Genomic DNA, 17,907 nt, shown 5'->3' with positions numbered 1-17,907 from the left:
TGTGGAATGCGGTGTTTGGTTTTCACCAGGCATAATGAGACCCATGTCATCCAAAAAGTTATACTTTTGACTCATCTGTCCATAGAACATTCTTCCAAGGGTCTTGATGTTCTTCCAGGTGCTTTTTGTCAAACTTGATTGAACTTTTTGGATGAGATGTGTCCCATTATGCCTGGTGGAAACCAAACACTGTTTTCCCCAGTAAGAACATAGGCCTACCCACTTGGCAGTCAGGCCTAGCCAATCAGAATGAGTTTTCCCCCACAAAAGGGCTTTATTACATACAGAATACTCCTCAGTTTCATCAGCTGTCCGGGTGTCTGGTCTCCGAAGATCCCGTATGTGAAGAAGCCGGATTTGGAGGTCCCGGGCTGGCGTGGTTACACGTGGTATGCGGTTGAGGCCGGTTGAATGTAATAACAAATTCTCCAAAACAACGTTGGAGGTGGCTTATGGTAGAGAAATCAACATTAAATTCTCTGGCAACAGCTCTGGTGGACATTCCTGCAGTAAGCAAAATTGAGACATCTGTGGCAGTGTTTTGTGAAACAACTGCACATTTAAGAGTGGCCTTTTATTGTCCCCAGCACACGGTGCACCTGTGTCGATCATGCTGTTTTATCAGCTTCTTGATATGCCACACCTGTCATTTGGATGGATTATTTTGTCAAAGGAGAAATGCTCTCTAGCAGGGATATAAACAAATTTGTGCATACAATTTGAGAGAAATTAGCTTTTTGTGCGTATGGACATTTTCGGGGATCTGTTATTTCAGCTCATGAAACATGGGGCAAACACTTTACATGTTGCATTTATATGTGCAGTTTTGTCATGCAACACAATAACACAGATGTCTCAAGTTTTGAGGGAGCGTGCAGTTGGCATGCTGACTGCAGGAATGTCCACCAGATCTGTTGGCAGAGAATATCATTTTAATTTCTCTTCCATAAGCTGTCTCCAATGTTGTTTTTGAGAATTTGGCAGTACGTCAGACCACCTGTATGGCGTCGTGTGGGTGAACGTTTTGCTGATGTCAACGTTGTGAAAAGAGTGCCTCATTGTGGCAGTGGGGTTATGGTATGGGCAGCCATAAGCTATGAACAATGAACACAATTACATTTCATCGATGGCAATTTGAAAGCACAGAGATCCAACGGCCCATTGTCATCAAATTTTATTGGTCACATACACGTGTTTAGCGAAATGCTTGTGCTTCTAGTTCCGACAGTGCAGCAATGTCTAACAAGTAATATCTAACAATTTCACAACATATACCCAATACACACAGTCTAAGTAAAGGAATGGAATTAAGAATATATAAATATATGGATGAGCAATGTCAGAGCAGCATAGACTAAGATACAGTAGAATAGTATAGAATACAGTATATACATATGAGATGAGAAATGCATAGACTTAGATACAGTAGAATAGGATAGAATACAGTATATACATATGAGATGAGTAATGCAAAATATGTAAACATTATTAAAGTGGCCAATGATTTCAAATCTGTGTATATAGACAGCACCCTCTGCTAGTGATGGCTATTTAACAGTCTGATAGCCTTGAGATAGAGTTTTTCAGTCTCTCGGTCCCAGCTTTGATGCACCTGTACTGACCTCACCTTCTGCATGATAGCGGGGTGAACAGGCAGTGGCTCGGGTGGTTGTTGTCCTTGATTTTCTTTTTGGCCTTCCTGTGACATTGGTTGCTGTAGGTGTCCTGGAGGGCAGGTAGTTTTCACCCGGTGATGCGTTGTGCAGACCGCACCACCCTCTGGAGAGCCCTGTGGTGTGATATAGCCTGACAGGATGCTCTCAATTGTGCATCTGTAAATGTTTGTGAGGGTTTTAGGTGACAAGCCACATTTCTTCAGCCTCCTTTTGCTTCTTCTTCACCACTGTCTGTGTGGGTGGACCATTTCAGTTTGTCAGTGATGTGTACGCCAAGGAACTTAAAACTTTCCACCTTCTCCACTGCTGCCCCGTCAATGTGGATGGGGGGTGCTCCCTCTGCTGTTTCCTAAAGTGCCACTCATCTGCCGCCATCACCTAATGTTTCAGCATTATAATGCATGGCCCCATTTCTTGAGGATCTGTACACAATTCCTGGAAGCTGAACATGTCCCAATTCTTCCATGGCCTGCATACTCACCAGACATGTCACCCATTGAGCATGTTTGGGGTGCTCTGGATTGGCGTGTACAACAGCGTGTTCCAGTTCCCGCCAATATCCAGAAACTTAGCACAGCCATTGAAGAAGAGTGGAACAACATTCCACAGGCCACAATCAACAGCCTAATCAACTCTATGCGAAGGAGATGTGTCACGCTGCATGAGGCAAATGGTGGTCACAACAGATACTGACTGGTTTTCTGGTATCTGTATTCCCAGTTGCGAAATCTATAGATTAGGGCCTAATGAATAATTTCCTTATATGAACTGTAAATCAGTGAAGTCTTTGAAATGGTTGCATGTTGCGTTTATATTTTTGTTGAGTATATTATCTTATTGCAGTGAACTCCGTTGCTGCTCCACTAGCTAGAGACTTCACTGGGTCTCATTTTGATCTTTTGCAAATCAAGTTGTTTACCTTATTTTCAGGCTGTATTTCACAGGTAGGCCTAATACCAGGCGTATTTGTGTGTGTGTGTGGGTGTGTTTTTTATTTTTATTGAACTTGCATGACCGGTATCCCTCAGCTCACAAAGACACTTTGTATGGTAGCTAGATTAGCATCAGGAGGGGCCTTTTCCGGGAGCATTGCTGTGTGTTGGTGGAAGAGCTATCCTCTGTCTCAGGGTCAGGTGACGCTGTGGCTGGGCCTTCATCGGAAAGAACCTAGGTCTGGTGCTGTGCTGTAGAAGGGAAGGAAAGGACAGCGTGGGGGCGAGCCACTGGCTGTGGTTTCTCTGCCTGCCTTGGTAGAATACACTAGGCTCACACTTTGTGTGGCGTGGTGTTCCCTGTGGAAAACCTCATGTAAAACTTTTTGTCCAGTGGTCCTGCAGCTCTAAAGACACATTGTCCTCCCATGTAAAATGACTTGACCACACTTTTTATGTTAGTCATTTTGTTCAGCAATGATTCATAGTCAATGGCATTTTTACACTTTTGCTTGACTCCTTCTATTTAGTGGGACATGATCCTTTACCTAAATTCATACCATGCATGCGTACATTTTGAATAGGCTACTGTATGAATGCTTTTCTTTGATCTCCACTTTTAGTGGTTTATAATATCGAAAGGATGTGAAAAGTAGTTAAGTACTAATATTTGTGCTTTTATGTTCATTTCATTTACGTAGTGCGCTTTGGAAGTGATCACCAACCTCCATGCACAGTCGTGGCCAAAAGTTTTGAGAATGACAAATATTAATTTCCACAAAGTTTGCTGCTTCAGTGTCTTTAGATATTTTTGTCAGATGTTACTATGGAATACTGAAGTATAATTACAAGCATTTCATAAGTGTCAAAGCCTTTCATTGACAATTACATGAAGTTGATGCAAAGAGTTTTCAAGACCTCTGCAATCCGCCCTGGCATGCTGTCAATTAACTTCTGGGCCACATCCTGACTGATGGCAGCCCATTCTTGCATAATCAATGCTTGGAGTTTGTCAGAATTTGTGGGTTTTTGTTTGTCCACCGGCCTCTTGAGGATTGACCACAAGTTCTCAATGGGATGAAGGTTTTGGGAGTTTCCTGGCCATGGACCCAAAATATCAATGTTTTGTTCCCCGAGCCACTTAGTTATCACTTTTGCCTTATGGCAAGGTGCTCCATCATGCTAGAAAAGGAATTGTTCGTCACCAAACTGTTGCTGGATGGTTGGGAGAAGTTGCTCTCGGAGGATGTGTTGGTACCATTCTTTATTCATGGCTGTGTTCTTAAGCAAAATTGTGAGTGAGCCCACTCCCTTGGCTGAGAAGCAACCCCACACATGAATGGTCTCAGGATGCTTTACTGTTGGCATGACACAGGACTGATGGTAGCGCTCACCTTGTCTTCTCCGGACAAGCTTTTTTCCGGATGCCCCAAACAATCGGAAAGGGGATTCATCAGAGAAAATGACTTTACCCCAGTCCTCAGCAGTCCAATCCCTGTACTTTTTGCAGAATATCAGTCTGTCCCTGATGTTTTTCCTGGAGAGAAGTGTCTTCTTTGCTGCCCTTCTTGACACCAGGCCATCCTCCAAAAGTCTTCGCCTCACTGTGCATGCAGATGCACTCACACCTGCCTGCTGCCATTCCTGAGCTAGCTCTGCTCCCGCAGCTGAATCAACTTTAGGAGACGGTCCTGGTGCTTGCTGGACTTTCTTGGGCGCCCTGAAGCCTTCTTCACAACAATTGAACCGCTCTCCTTGAAGTTCTTGATGAACTGATAAATGGTTGATTTAGGTGCAATCTTACTGGCAGCAATATCCTTGCCTGTGAAGCCATTTTTGTGCAAAGCAATGATGACAGCACGTGTTTCCTTGCAGGTAACCATGGTTGACAGAGGAAGAACAATGATTCCAAGCGCCACCCTCCTTTTGAAGCTTCCAGTCTGTTATTCAAACTCAATCAGCATGACAGAGTGATCTCCAGCCTTGTCCTTGTCAACACTCAACGAGAGAATCACTGACATGATGTCAGTTGGTCCTTTTGTGGCAGGGCTGAAATGCAGTGGAAATGTTTTTTGGGGATTCAGTTCATTTGCATGGCAAAGAGGGACTTTGCAATTAATTGCAATTCATCTGATCACTCTTCATAACATTCTGGAGTATATGCAAATTGCCATCATACAAACGGAGGCAGCAGACTGTGAAAATTAATATTTGTGTAATTCTCAAAACTTTTGGCTACGACTATACATGGTCACTTGGCACAAGAACAGGCAAATCAAATTGAATTGGTCACATGCACATATTTAGCAGATGTTATTGCGGGTGTAGCGAAAAGCTTTTGTTCCTAGCTCCAACAGTGCAGTAATAACTAATAATTCACAACAATACACACAAATCTAAGGTAAAAGAATGGAGTTAAGAAATATATAAATATTAGGACAAGCAATGTCTGAGTGGCATTGACTAAAATACAGTAGAATAGAATACAGTATATACATATGAGATGAGTAAAGCAGTATGTAAACATTTATTAAAGTGACTAGTGTTCCATTATTACAGTGACCAGTGATTCCATGTCTATGTATATAGGGCAGAAGCCTCTAAGGTGCAGGGTTGAGTAACCGGGTGGTAATCGGCTAGGGATGGCTATTTAACAGTCTAATAGCCTTGAAATAGAAGCTGTTTTTCAGTCTCTCGGTCCCAGCTTTGATGCACCTGTACTGACGACTTCTTCTGGATGATAGCGGGGGGAACAGGCCGTGGCTCAGGTGGTTGATATCCTTGATGATCTTTTTGGCCTTCCTGTGACATCGGGTGGTGTAGGTATCCTGGAGGGCAGACAGTGTGCCCACAGTGGCAGGCAGTGTGCCCACATTCATGGTTGAACAGGGGGCTGAGCATGTACCCTTGTGTGGCCCCTGGGCTGAGGATCAGCGAAGTGGAGGTGTTGTTTCCTACCTTCACCCCCCGGGGGTGGACCGTCAGGAAGTCCAGGACCCAGTTGCACAGAGATAGGCTCCAAGCTTAATGATGAGCTTGGAGCGTACTATGGTGTTGAATGCTGAGCTATAGTCAATGAACAGTGTTCTTACATAGGTATTCCGCTTGCCCAGATGGGATAGGGCAGTGTGCAGAGTGATGGTGATTGCATCGTCTGTGGATCTATTGGGGTGGTATGAGAATTGAAGTGGGTCTAGGGTGTCAGGTAAGGTAGAGGTGATATGATCCTTAACTAGCCTCTCAAAGCACTTCATGGTGACAGAAGTGAGTGCTATGGGATGATAGTCATTTAGTTCAGTTACCTTTTGCTTTCTTGGGTACAGTGGTGGACATCTTGAAGCAAGTGGAGACAGCAGACTGGGATAGGGAGAGATTTGAATATCTCTGTAAACACTCCAGCCAGCTGGTCTGCGCATGCTCTGAGGACGCGGAAGTACAGTAATATAATTGATTGCACAGATCTCCTGTGGTGTCAGAATAGTTTCAATGGAACTATTCACGTAGTGCCGATTGTAATCCACAACCATAACCTGGCACTACTCTGTCTGTTCATGGTTTAACAAAATATTATATGTTGCTTAGTTTGGCAAGCAGAGTTGGTTAGCTTGATAAGAGGAGTAGGACAGCTTGATAAGATGAGTAGGACTTGAAGACATGCTGTTGTAGGCTGTTTCCTGGGTTTTCCTCTCGGGTGAACTTGTATTGTCAGTCAGTTTATGTTAGTGTTTCTCCTATATTTAAAAGAAATCTGCCGGGATGCGCTTTTAAAGGGATATGGTGAGATTTTGGCAATTAAGTCATGAACTCATGGACACCATTTGTCTCTGTGTGCAGTTAAAAGGAAGTCGCTAACAAGCGTTTGCGCTGTTTCTAGCACACTGACTGGAGGTCTATGGGAACAGCTAGCTGTGCTAGACTCAAGTCATTGCGCTAACACTAACTTCAAACTGCATCCCTTTAAGATCAGTGACACGTTACAATGTATATAAGTAAACAGAGAGAGCAGTGGAGCGAATGAGCGCCACGGGCACACAGCCACCGCTTGCTCCTCATAATCTCCCTACAGTGCAGAGTCGCCCATCAGTTCTATTTCAGTTGGTGGCAACATAATTAAATGTTCATGCATTTTGGAGTAGAATGTCATTTTAAAAAGTCACCAGAAGTGGCCTTCTCACAGTCATTCTACAACAACACTCCTGCTCTGACTAAAATCTTCCATCATATGTGATACCACACTCCATTCCTCCTCTACAGGGACAATAGTTTGTTTTCTATTATATGAATATGACCTATAAACCCTTGCCAATTATGCAATGGGACTGATGCGTTGTTACAGTGATGTACAATCTACTATTAAAAGTATGCTGATCTTTTCATTAACTCAAATATATACCTTTTTCCCCCCTCTCCTGTCTTTCTATTCCCCTGCTCCAGGCAGACGGTCAGTGGCAGTGTGAGTGGCAGTAGTTACTCTGGCTCCAGCTCTCGCTCAAGATCCCGTTCCTCCTCTGCATCCATCTCACCTTCCGGATCCAAGAAGTCCAGGTAGAAATAACAGATCCTACTTCCACTACTGGGTAAATGCAGTGGTGGAAAAGTACCCAATTGTCATACTTGCATAAAAGTAAAGATATCTTAATAGAAGTAAAAGTGAAAGTCACCCACTAAAATACTACTTGAGTAAAAGTCTAAAAGTAATTGCTAAAATATACTCAAATTCCTTATATTGGGAATGGGGTGGCAGGTAGCCTAGTGGTTAGAGCGTTGGGCCAGGTTGCTGGATCGCATCCCTGAGCTGACAAGGTAAAAATCTGTTGTTCTGCCACAGAACAAGGCAGTTAACCAACTGTTCCCCGGTAGCCCGTCATTGTAAATAAGAATTTGTTCTTAACTGACTTGCCTAGTTAAATAAAGGTATAACATTTTTATATTAAGCAAACCAGATGGCACCATTATTATTAAATTACGGATAGCCAGGGGCACACCAACACTCAATCATCATTTACAAACGAAGCAGGTGTGTGAATTAGACCATTTTCCTGTCTTTGCTAATCATTCAAAATGTAACGAGTACTTTTGGGTGTCAGGGGAAAATGTAAAAATACAATTTTCTTTAGGAATGTAGGAATGTTAAAGTTGTCAAATTTAAATAGTCAAGTAGCGATACCAAAAAAACGACTTAAGTAGTACTATTTTTACTTAAGTAGTAGTTTCAAGTATTTTTACTTTAGTACTTTACACCTCAGGATTAATGAGCATTGCACTGGTTTACACACAAATACAGAATAAAGTATAACGTAACGTCTGAGGAAGTAATGCTGAACGGGTATTCCTTTGAACAGGTACTCTTATCCGCCCACAGCTTAATTATTAGGATATTGGTAATCCTCCAAATCGACAAGATGTGTATATGATTGTTACTTGGTTTCTTTTCATATCACACTGAACAAACTACATATAGAAAGACATATGATTGCTTTAAAAGCTGGCAATTATGGTGTTTAGTAAAGCACTTTGAAACGGACATGTATTGAATCCTTTCTCTCTTCTTGCTATTATCCACTGGTCAACTTTGTAGAAAATCCAGGTACTACGTCAATTTTATCAGCCTTTTCTTTTCCCTGTACCTCTGCTTCTCTTCATTCATCTTGACTGTAATTCATCTGTTTGATTGATTTCTTCTCCATGTTGCCCTACCATTCACTCATTTGTTACCCTCTTGTCCGTGTGTGTTGTAATCATTACTTTTTTCTCATTCTAAAATATATATATTTTTACTGTGATGTATGAGTTAAACTACGTGTAAACAATGTGTTTTTGTGGCGCAGCACTGAGTCTTCTTTCCCTGTGTTCTGTGTGGTCTCTGTGCAGGTCTCTGAGTGTGAGCAGTGTGTCTAGCGTGTCCTCGGCCTCCAGCAGCAGCTCTGTGAGGAGCGCTGACTCAGATGACATGTACGCCGACCTGGCCAGCCCTGTGTCGTCAGCCAGCTCCCGCTCCCCAACCCCAGGACACCCCCATGCCCGCAAGGAGAGGGGCCCACCACGGGACAGGGGCCCCAACAAGGACAAAGGTAGTGGTCAGGCTTTTGTTATAGACTCTTGACTCACTCTGTATTGTGTTTAGGTTGGTGTGACACAGCTATAACACAATCGCAGCATTTAGTGGTTGTTGGTGACATACGTAGTGCTCTCCACACAGGGAAGCCCACTAAGAAAGATGAGCCCCATCCCCCCAGGGAGGACCGGCGAAAGATGGATCCCTCAGGCCTCCCTCCCAGAAACACTCACGGTCCCATGCCCAGGTCTGGGCCTGGCAGCAGGGGCCATGGTCCTGGCGGCCACCCCATACACCCGCCGCATGGACCCCCCGTGGGTCCCCCTGGAGGTTACGGCCAGCACAAAGACATCAAACTCACGCTCCTCAACAAGGTGACTAATACTGGATTACTGTTGGAAGTCAACTTCTCTTACCCCAACTCAGGTAGACTACAAGTGATGAGTCTTCGAAGTTCTCTGGAGATGTAGATACGAGTTACACTAATATCACACCCTGTGACACTGATGTCATTACGGGGTTTTGACTTTGAGGAAGGACAGTCAGTGTCTGACTTCCTCATACTCTTGGGATGTTATCAGTGAGACTGAATAAGTAGACATATTATTATTATCAAGCCTCTGTATACAATACTTTTGTTTTCGCTAGCATTTACTCTCGGTTAACTGATATACTAACATTATTTGAATACCACCATTGAAGATGTGATTTGATCTCAATTTAATGTACTCCATTTTGCATTTGTTGCTTGTTGAATGTCTGACGAACCATGGCTCTCTCTCACTTTGTAGCAGCAGGCAGAGCGGGGTAACAGGAAGCGATACATGCCTTCAGACAAGGACAGGCCGACCTCTCCCCTCAGCAAGAGGATAGCAATGTCTCCTGAGAGAGGTGAGGGCCTCAAACTGTCCAGAAAAGTCAGGGATGAATGTGTTCTTCCCAAGGAAATCACACACAGACATGCACACCACACAAATATGTGGTTCAGTAAACCCAAATGTGGAAATCCAACACCAGAGAAACCTCACAATAGGCTGCATTCTCTATGATCTGTCCACACGTCCCTGTTGTATTGTTGGTAATCAACTTCCCCTCGATGTCCTGCAGGTCGTGGTGACAGGAGGATGCCTGGACGGCCCCCACTCTCTCCTAGAATGGACCGGCCCAGAGGCCAGGGCCCTCGTCCCATGCCCCCACCGGGAGAAAGGTAAGTGCCCTCTGTGCTGCTTCTCACCCCAGATCACACACACGACCCTAACCTGCCACCTCTTTGTTGGTGCTGCCCTTCTCCACTGCAGTAGTGATGTCATTTTAAAATGTTAGCGCAACCACAAGCCTTTGTTTTGAATGTGGAACAAGTCACGAAAGTGGAATCCCAGAAGTATATGATATTTAAGCAATAAGGCCTGAGTGTGGTATATGGCAAATATACCACGGCTAAGGGCTATTCTTATGCATGACGCAGCGTGCCTGGACACAGCCCTTAGCCATGGTATATTGGCCATAAACCTAAAACAATTAATGTTTTGCCATACAAATGGTCTGATATACCATAGCTGTCAGCCAATCAGCATTCAGGGCTAGAACCACCCAGTTTATAAACACCTATAATACATAGGGCATGTGACCATGGTGCCACACCATGTAGAAAACTCATACAATGTGAGCCAAATCTACAGGTATCATCTCTACCCTGGTAGATGTATCCCCATGATAACCCTTGTAAATTGTCGTAGGCGTGTGGCTCTAAACCCAACCTTGTGATTTCCCTGTTTAGAAAACGTCCTTTGTCCCCACCACCCAAGTCGTCTGGGAAAGGTCCAGGGGGGTTGTCATCGGGCTCAGGCAAGCAGCCCCCAGTCGGCCCGGGCTCAGGCAAGCCTAGCAGCACACTGTCCCGTCGTGAGGAGCTGCTGAAACAGCTTAAAGCTGTGGAGGACGCCATCGCCCGCAAGAGGGCCAAGATCCCTGGGAAATAACCCTCACCTTGCCCGCCCGCCTGTCTGCCCACGTCACCCAGGCAACATCAAGCATCAAGGGACATAAATCACCAATCCCATTAATGACGCCTAGCGTTCTCTGGAGATTTTAAAAAGGTTTCTGTCCCAAAATGTAAAGGCTATTGTGTAATTGTTCCTCAACAAAATGGCCACCAAAACATTTTTGCTTGTTTGCCCTCAGAGAGAGGTTGTCTTGATGATTTTACAGTACTGAAGAAATTTAGTAGCAGGGTGTCATTTTTGCTCTCTCTTGTCTGTTTAATGAGAAAGGAGAATCTTGACATTGTCTCAATGATAAGGTGAATTTATATACTTTTGATCCACTCGCTCTGTCTGCCCCTTTTACTGTCTCATATCTCTCATGTCTTATTTTTATTAGATTTTTTGTTATTTTGGGTTTGGAGTTGGTCTTGCCCTAATTGATTCAAAAAATCCTGGAAACCGCTTCTAGGCTCCCAACTGGTTCTCTGTACAAACATTTAGCATCTGTATTCATTCAGACTGAGAAACGTCAAACACGCTCAAAGGACCTCTTGTTCATGGTGGTCACAACTTAACCATCTTAACCTTTTCTTCTTCTAGGTCTGTGCATTGTGTTATCTTACAGTGTGTATTTTACATACTGTTTTCAATCATAGTGAGCATATGACAAGCACCCTTTTTTTTCTCTCAAGTGTATGATTATAGAGAACAAATTGACAAATTGCTTTTTTTCTCCAGCTCTTCTCAAGTGATAAACTGTTTTATTTGTCCCACATTTTTAGTTGACACAGGAGTGTATGTTTGTGCTTTTGTGACAAAAGGCTTCTAAATAAACTATTTTGATAAAGCAAAACCATCTGAGCCTTTTCCTTCTCTCCACACCTTCACTCTGCTACGTTTCCACGATCCTACATGACTTTGATGGATCAATTCTTCAATCGCTTGTTTCATATTGTTTCTCACAAGAGATGGAGCTTCATGTACTGTATGTTAACATACATTTTCACTACCAAATATAATTAAAGCACCTGGACTATCTCATCATGATTACTGCAGATCGTATGCATGTCAATGGGCAGGACACAATTTGGTGCTTTCAAGGGTGGGGCAAGGACATCACGAATGCATTCTGCTTCACAATGAACTTTTTTTGCCCCTACTAGCACTGACTTTAATAATGACTGAGATTTGTGGTTGTCCCTCCTAGCTATCTTAACCCTCCCGTTGTCCTCATATTCTGTATACACCCCGTGTGCTCCAGGTCAAACTGACCCGCCTTGACTAAACCCCCAATGAGCACATGTGTGACAGTATGCATGTGCACAGCCTTTGCAGATATATTTCTTACATCTGCAGCACACAGTATGTGTTTTAGAGTCCTTTGGTGGGCAGATCTGACACCTCTTACTTGCCCCAGCTTGGGCAGTGGCTAGTGGCTCCTCAGGTTGATCATGAGATCTGGCCCTCTGAACAGCTTTCACAACTGATGCAAATGCGTCTGTGCGGGGGAGACGCTACCTTCTTTCGATGAATGGAGTTACAAGTGCCTTTCCCAGCTGCTCCAGGAACACCCTCCTCTTGTTGCGCTTACGAGGCATCCAGCTAGGGTTGATCTCTCTCCATGTCACAAAGGCATTGTAGGAGGAAACATCAATGATGTTGTGGAAGATGACCAGGGGCCAGCGGGCAGTCATCCTTTTGCAGCTGTACGTTCCAATCACCTTATCTAGGTTGTCCACACCTCATTTGTTGCAGTTGTAGTCTAGGATCATGGCGGGCTTCCTGTCCTGGTGATGGCTAATTTCAGCCTCTGTGCAGTGTGCTCAGAAGTAACACATTCTTGTTTTTCTTTGGGAGGTAGGAAACTAGAGTGGTGGTGGGCGTGAAGGCAAACCTTGATGAGAAGACCTCTCTGTCCTTTGACGCAAGCAGTGCAGGTGGGAGCTCAGGCTTGTTCTTTCGACCTGTGCCAACCATGGTGACGTTCCTCTTCAGGAGCTGCCGTCCGAGTTCATAAGAGGTGAAGAAATTGTCACGTGACATTGTGACCCCTCTGTCACATCAAGCACAACCCGCATCCCCTGGTTCTTCTCTGGGCCTCCACGGGTCGGCTTCCCGATGTAGACTTGCATCTTCCAAGCATAGCTGGATTTGGCGTCGCAGGCCACCCATGACTTGATCCCATATTTTGCTGGCTTGCTGGGCATGTACTGCCGGAAAGGACAACGTCCTTTGGCAAGAAGAGATATAAATTGATATTTATTTATAAAGCCCTTCTTACATCAGCTGATATCTCAAAGTGATGTACAGAAACCCAGCCTAAAACCCCAAACAGCAAGTAATACAGGTGTAGAAGCACGGTGGCTAGGAAAACCTAGAAAGGACAGAACCTAGGAAGAAACCTAGATATACCTAGATAACCTATATACACTACCTCTGAATGGAACCAGTTGCTCATCCACTGTCACGTCAGGCCCTGGGTTGTAGAGGACTGGTAGCCTTTCCACCCACTTGTCCCAGATCTCTCTTATGGATGCCAGTTTGTCTGTCGCACGTCTTGCAGGTCTTGACTCACGGTCATCAAATCGTAGTAGTCTTGAGTAAGTGTGAAAGCATTTGAGTGGCATGGTGGCACGGAAAATCGCCCTTCCACTCTCTGCATCCCATAGACTAGCTGCAGCCTCACCTCGGGACCTGTATACACCTGCTAAGATTAGCAGCCCTATGTAGGCATGCAGGACAGTCTCATCCATCCCTTTCCAGCTGTCTCCATATTTTCGAAAACCCTCCAGATTTGTCATGTCCAGGATGATTTTTTTTCTATTGCCTGTGTGATGAACAGGTAGAATGTCGAGGCCATGTCATGGGCATGGGAAACGGCATACGTTGTGGGTCCCGGGGTCATCTCCAGGCCCTTATGCTCTGCCATTCTGCCCTGGTTGTGCTATGCTGCTGAGGACCATTTGATTTTGCCATTTTTTGACAGGAAAGTCTCTCTTTCAGCTTGAGGGAGTTTTTCTTCCTCTTCTTCTGGAGATGATGCATCGTGCTCTGGGTTGTATTCCTCCCCATCTTCATCTTCTGACACATCCTCCACTTCCTCCTCAGAATCAGAGTAGTCTTGCTGGACATTTGAAAAACTGTGTTCTAGAACCTGTTCAGCAGTGAAACACACAGTCATGGCTTCAGCACCTTGGACAAGACCACATGTCCGGACATGTACAGACTTGTCTGGACATGTACCCATGACAATATTAGTATCTGTTGTTTCCTACAGCTTACACGGATACATGAATAAAGGCAACATTTCACTTTTGTACTACTGGGGTCAGTCTAGGACAAGTCATCAAATGTCAAGTTGAATAATATCCTAGAGGGGATTGTTTTCACTGCTCCATATGTCTGGACATGTAAGGACATGTACCCCTTCACTTTTGCACTACTGGGGTCAGTCTAGGACAAGTCATCAAATTTCAAGATGCATAATATCATGGAGGTGATTGTTTTCACTGCTGTAGTGTCGGGTCAAAATGACCCGAGGACAGCGGGAGGGTTAAAATGACCCGAGGACAGCGGGAGGGTCAAAATGACCCGAGGACAGCGGGAGGGTCAAAATGACCCGAGGACAGCGGGAGGCTCAAAATGACCCGAGGACAGCGGGAGGGTCAAAATGACCCGAGGACAGCGGGAGGCTCAAAATGACCCGAGGACAGCGGGAGGGTCAAAATGACCCGAGGACAGCGGGAGGGTCAAAATGACCCGAGGACAGCGGGAGGGTCAAAATGACCCGAGGACAGCGGGAGGGTCAAAATGACCCGAGGACAGCGGGAGGGTCAAAATGACCCGAGGACAGCGGGAGGCTCAAAATGACCCGAGGACAGCGGGAGGGTCAAAATGACCCGAGGACAGCGGGAGGCTCAAAATGACCCGAGGACAGCGGGAGGGTCAAAATGACCCGAGGACAGCGGGAGGCTCAAAATGACCCGAGGACAGCGGGAGGGTCAAAATGACCCGAGGACAGCGGGAGGCTCAAAATGACCCGAGGACAGCGGGAGGGTTAAGGTTAAATGTGTTTCCATGTAGGTGACATGTCATGATAATTTACTGAAAGTCAAGGTGGAAATGTGAGCCCAGCTGAACTGGTCAATGGTGCAAGTCTACTGATTTAACAGTTGATTATTGGAAAGTGAAACAAACATTGGAAAGTTCAAGGTACCAGCATTGGAAAGTTTCATTGTATAAGTCTATTGATTTAATATGTTTGCTCTTTGGGGCAGGGATTTGATCATCGGAAAATTCATGGTACTTGCCCTTATTGGGCTAGACTCATCTTTTCACCGAGCCTTTTCAAAGTGGCAGATGTGAATTTGTATCTCTTAGACATGTTACTCAGCGGCAGATTGATAGTCTAGGGTCAGTTTCATCATGACCAGAATGTATTAGAAGAAGCACACTAGTAGTTTATCTGCTGCTCATTAGCTTGCAGATGGAGGGAACTTCTACTTTATCACAAAGAAAACTACCTATTTATAATGAAGCATGTTGACTTCTGCTAGTTTACTGTACCATGTGGAGTCCTTTCCAGATTTCTCTTTGCCTATGTATTGGCTTGATGGTGAGAATACCTGGCATTTTGACAATCTCACCTGATAGTTTATTACAATGCACTGATAAGGCATTATTGTATGCCTATCTCTCACTGCTGTACAAACACCTCATGCTGTTCAAGAACCACCTTTTTTGGAAAGAATTAAATCAGGAAAAACACAAATTAAAAATACTTTCGGGAATCTGTGGCATCGACTTGCTCAGTGTGAACAGCATTGTTGGTTAAGGGCTTGTAACTAAGCATTTTACGGTTGTATTCGGCGCATGTGACAAAATACAATTTGATTTGATTTGATGGTAGTGAAGGAAAATCATCAGATGGGGGGTGTGGAGAGAAGGAAAAGGCTCAGATGGTTTTGCTTTATCAAAATAGATTATTTAGAAGCCTTTTGTCACAAACGCACAAATATACACTCCTGTGTCAACTAAAAATGTGGGACAAATAAAACAGTTTATCAATTGAGAAGAGCTGGAGAAAAAAAGCAATACTTCACATCATTGTCAATTTGTTCTCTATAATCATACACTTGAAAAAAAGAATAAACCATTTAAGTGGCTGTCCTGATGAAAACCACTGATTGCATCAGAGTGGGAAGACCCAGGCTGCAGGAGAAAGTTGTGGTCTTGTAGGAAGGCTGATGAGGCTGTCTAGTGAAGCAGCTAAATATACTGTAATGAGAATTTAAGCATCATGCTCTGATGAACAAAGCAAAATCATCAACAAAGCAAAAGCCCATTGGTCTAACAACTAAATTAACCATAATTTAAAAAATGTATAATTGAATACAGTATGTTACATTTATTATTAGTAGAAAACTGTGAAAAGGTGTAGTAGCATAAGCCACAATTGGGCTACATTTATAGATGGATGCAGATCGAATCAGTTTTAGCATTGTATGTATTAATGAACAGTTTTGTTACATTTCTTCATAATTCCTAGCTTCTGTCTTGACTGAGAACATATCAGTAAGATTACTGTCAGTCATAAATGACTAGGGGATGCAGGTTGTCTGATATTAGATCTATCGTCAGCGTCAATATAGTAATTACATCAGATAAAAAAAATCTATATGTGTATAAGCTATAGTATAAATCACATGAGCTCATATAAATTAATTTAATAACAGGTGATGTAATCTTAATGTAGACACTCACTGTAGGAAAGAGGATGCAGGGAACTCAATATTCCATTTCCTCCTACATGCGGGTTTCCCCAAGCAGATAGTGGACTTGCCTATAAATTCTGTAGGAGCATGGGCATGATGGCACAAACCGAGCAAAAGCACCTGGGCTCCTCTACTACCAAGATATTTGATATTTTAACATGCCAGGCCTTTTCAAGATTATGCAGGTAAGTGAGAGATTGACTGCCCTGATGGAATGAAGTGTATACACCTCAATTAATGTTGGGTTGCCTTCTGATCCATCTTTATGGGTAGGCCTTATTCAAATGGAAATTTCCAAATGTTTTTGATTAATTTATTTCATCATTCCTTTGCAGACTCTAATTTTACTTGGACTTGTTATTGCTAAATGTACATGGACATCAGAGGCACACAAGTATAAGGGATGCTTCAGTACAGAAAAACTGGAGCATAGAGCTCTCAAGATCCTTCACCGAAACCGGTACCAGACAGATGTTCATATTGATGAAACACAGTATCACAAACTGGGTATGAAGAAGACCTGCCCCACTGTGCTTCGTTCACAGTCAGTAGACTACAACAATCGTTCAGTCTCCCCCTGGCGGTACAGGTAAGGCATCTCTTTCTACTCGAAGTAAATACCTTTTGATAGGTCGAACATTGTTTTAACCATGCATTCATAATATTATCAGTCTGACAGTAACATCATTTGAGTAAATGTGCATGCCATATGGTTGGGAAATACATTTTCGGATAGCATTATTTATTGATTAATAATTGGCTATTTTGATAACTGGATTGCCACTTTTCCCTTAGCATCGATAGCATGGAGGGACGATTCCCTGAGAAGATTGTTGTTGCTGAATGTCTATGCCAGGGATGCCTCATCATTAAAGGGCCCAGACACCACGGGGCCCAACATCATGCATATAACTCTGTGCCTATAGAGCAAACCCAGATGGTTTTGATGAAGACCGTATGCCTGAACAACCCAGAAAAATACTCACTTACATCACACTTTGTCAAAGTGCCCATTGCCTGCACCTGTGTTAGGAGTAGGATATGATTGCCTCTCATAGAAGACATTTTTTACACAAACTGTCCTGACATGTTTCACATTTGGTTGTTTGTTTTTAAAATGCACTTACGCTATTGAAAGTATTACACTTAATATGCTTATGGATAATAAGCTATCGAGAGTACATGCGTTTTTATATTAGACAAAATTATTTGTACAGTATTTATGTTGCAAGATAGTATTTATTTGATTGACTATTGTCATGTCAGATTGACTATTTATTGAACTAGCTATGTTCTCAAGCTGTTTATTTATATATGGTTTGTGGTGACTTTTGTTAATAGGCCAGCCTATTCCTTTCAACATCAATGTGTTCTTCTGTTGCTGTTTTCCCATCAGCTGCGCCACAGGCTCCCGAGTGGTGCAGCGGTCTAAGGCACTGCATCTCAGTGCTTGGGGCGTCACTACAGACACCCTGGTTTGAATCCAGG

The 17,907-nt window shown here is 43.7% G+C and overlaps 2 protein-coding genes across 3 annotated transcripts in view; both read left to right on the top strand.

Annotated features, from left to right (window-relative positions):
- Positions 1 to 11,498, top strand: part of LOC115196862 (zinc finger CCCH domain-containing protein 18) — a 37,773-nt gene extending 26,275 nt beyond the window's left edge. Inside the window, exons 14-19 of one of the 2 annotated variants that reach the window (XM_029757826.1) lie at positions 7,043 to 7,153; positions 8,480 to 8,679; positions 8,808 to 9,037; positions 9,455 to 9,554; positions 9,771 to 9,870; positions 10,441 to 11,498. In XM_029757826.1, coding sequence (XP_029613686.1) covers positions 7,043 to 7,153; positions 8,480 to 8,679; positions 8,808 to 9,037; positions 9,455 to 9,554; positions 9,771 to 9,870; positions 10,441 to 10,642 — 943 coding nt within the window. In that variant the 3' untranslated portion in view covers positions 10,643 to 11,498. The remainder of the gene's footprint in view (positions 1 to 7,042; positions 7,154 to 8,479; positions 8,680 to 8,807; positions 9,038 to 9,454; positions 9,555 to 9,770; positions 9,871 to 10,440) is intronic. The other variant, XM_029757827.1, reaches the window with a different exon arrangement.
- Positions 11,499 to 16,514: 5,016 nt separating this feature from the next.
- Positions 16,515 to 17,494, top strand: LOC115196669 (interleukin-17C-like). The gene is made up of 3 exons (XM_029757511.1): positions 16,515 to 16,604; positions 16,755 to 17,008; positions 17,215 to 17,494. Exons 1-3 carry the CDS (start codon positions 16,578 to 16,580, stop codon positions 17,462 to 17,464), a joined length of 531 nt encoding a protein of 176 aa, XP_029613371.1. The 5' UTR covers positions 16,515 to 16,577; the 3' UTR covers positions 17,465 to 17,494.
- The last annotated feature ends 413 nt before the right edge of the window (positions 17,495 to 17,907 follow it).

This window comes from Salmo trutta, chromosome 7 (genome assembly GCF_901001165.1).
Source record: "Salmo trutta chromosome 7, fSalTru1.1, whole genome shotgun sequence".
NCBI lineage: Eukaryota > Metazoa > Chordata > Actinopteri > Salmoniformes > Salmonidae > Salmo > Salmo trutta.
The sequence above is the reverse complement of the archived record's forward strand: the minus strand, read 5'-3'. Positions and strand labels throughout refer to the sequence as shown.

Coding starts and splice junctions, on each gene's coding strand:
- LOC115196669 (XM_029757511.1), top strand. CDS start 16,578: ATGCCAGGCCTTTTCAAGATTATGCAG. Junction 16,605..16,754: donor GCCTTTTCAAGATTATGCAG/GTAAGTGAGAGA, acceptor ATTCCTTTGCAG/ACTCTAATTTTACTTGGACT. Junction 17,009..17,214: donor GTCTCCCCCTGGCGGTACAG/GTAAGGCATCTC, acceptor CTTTTCCCTTAG/CATCGATAGCATGGAGGGAC.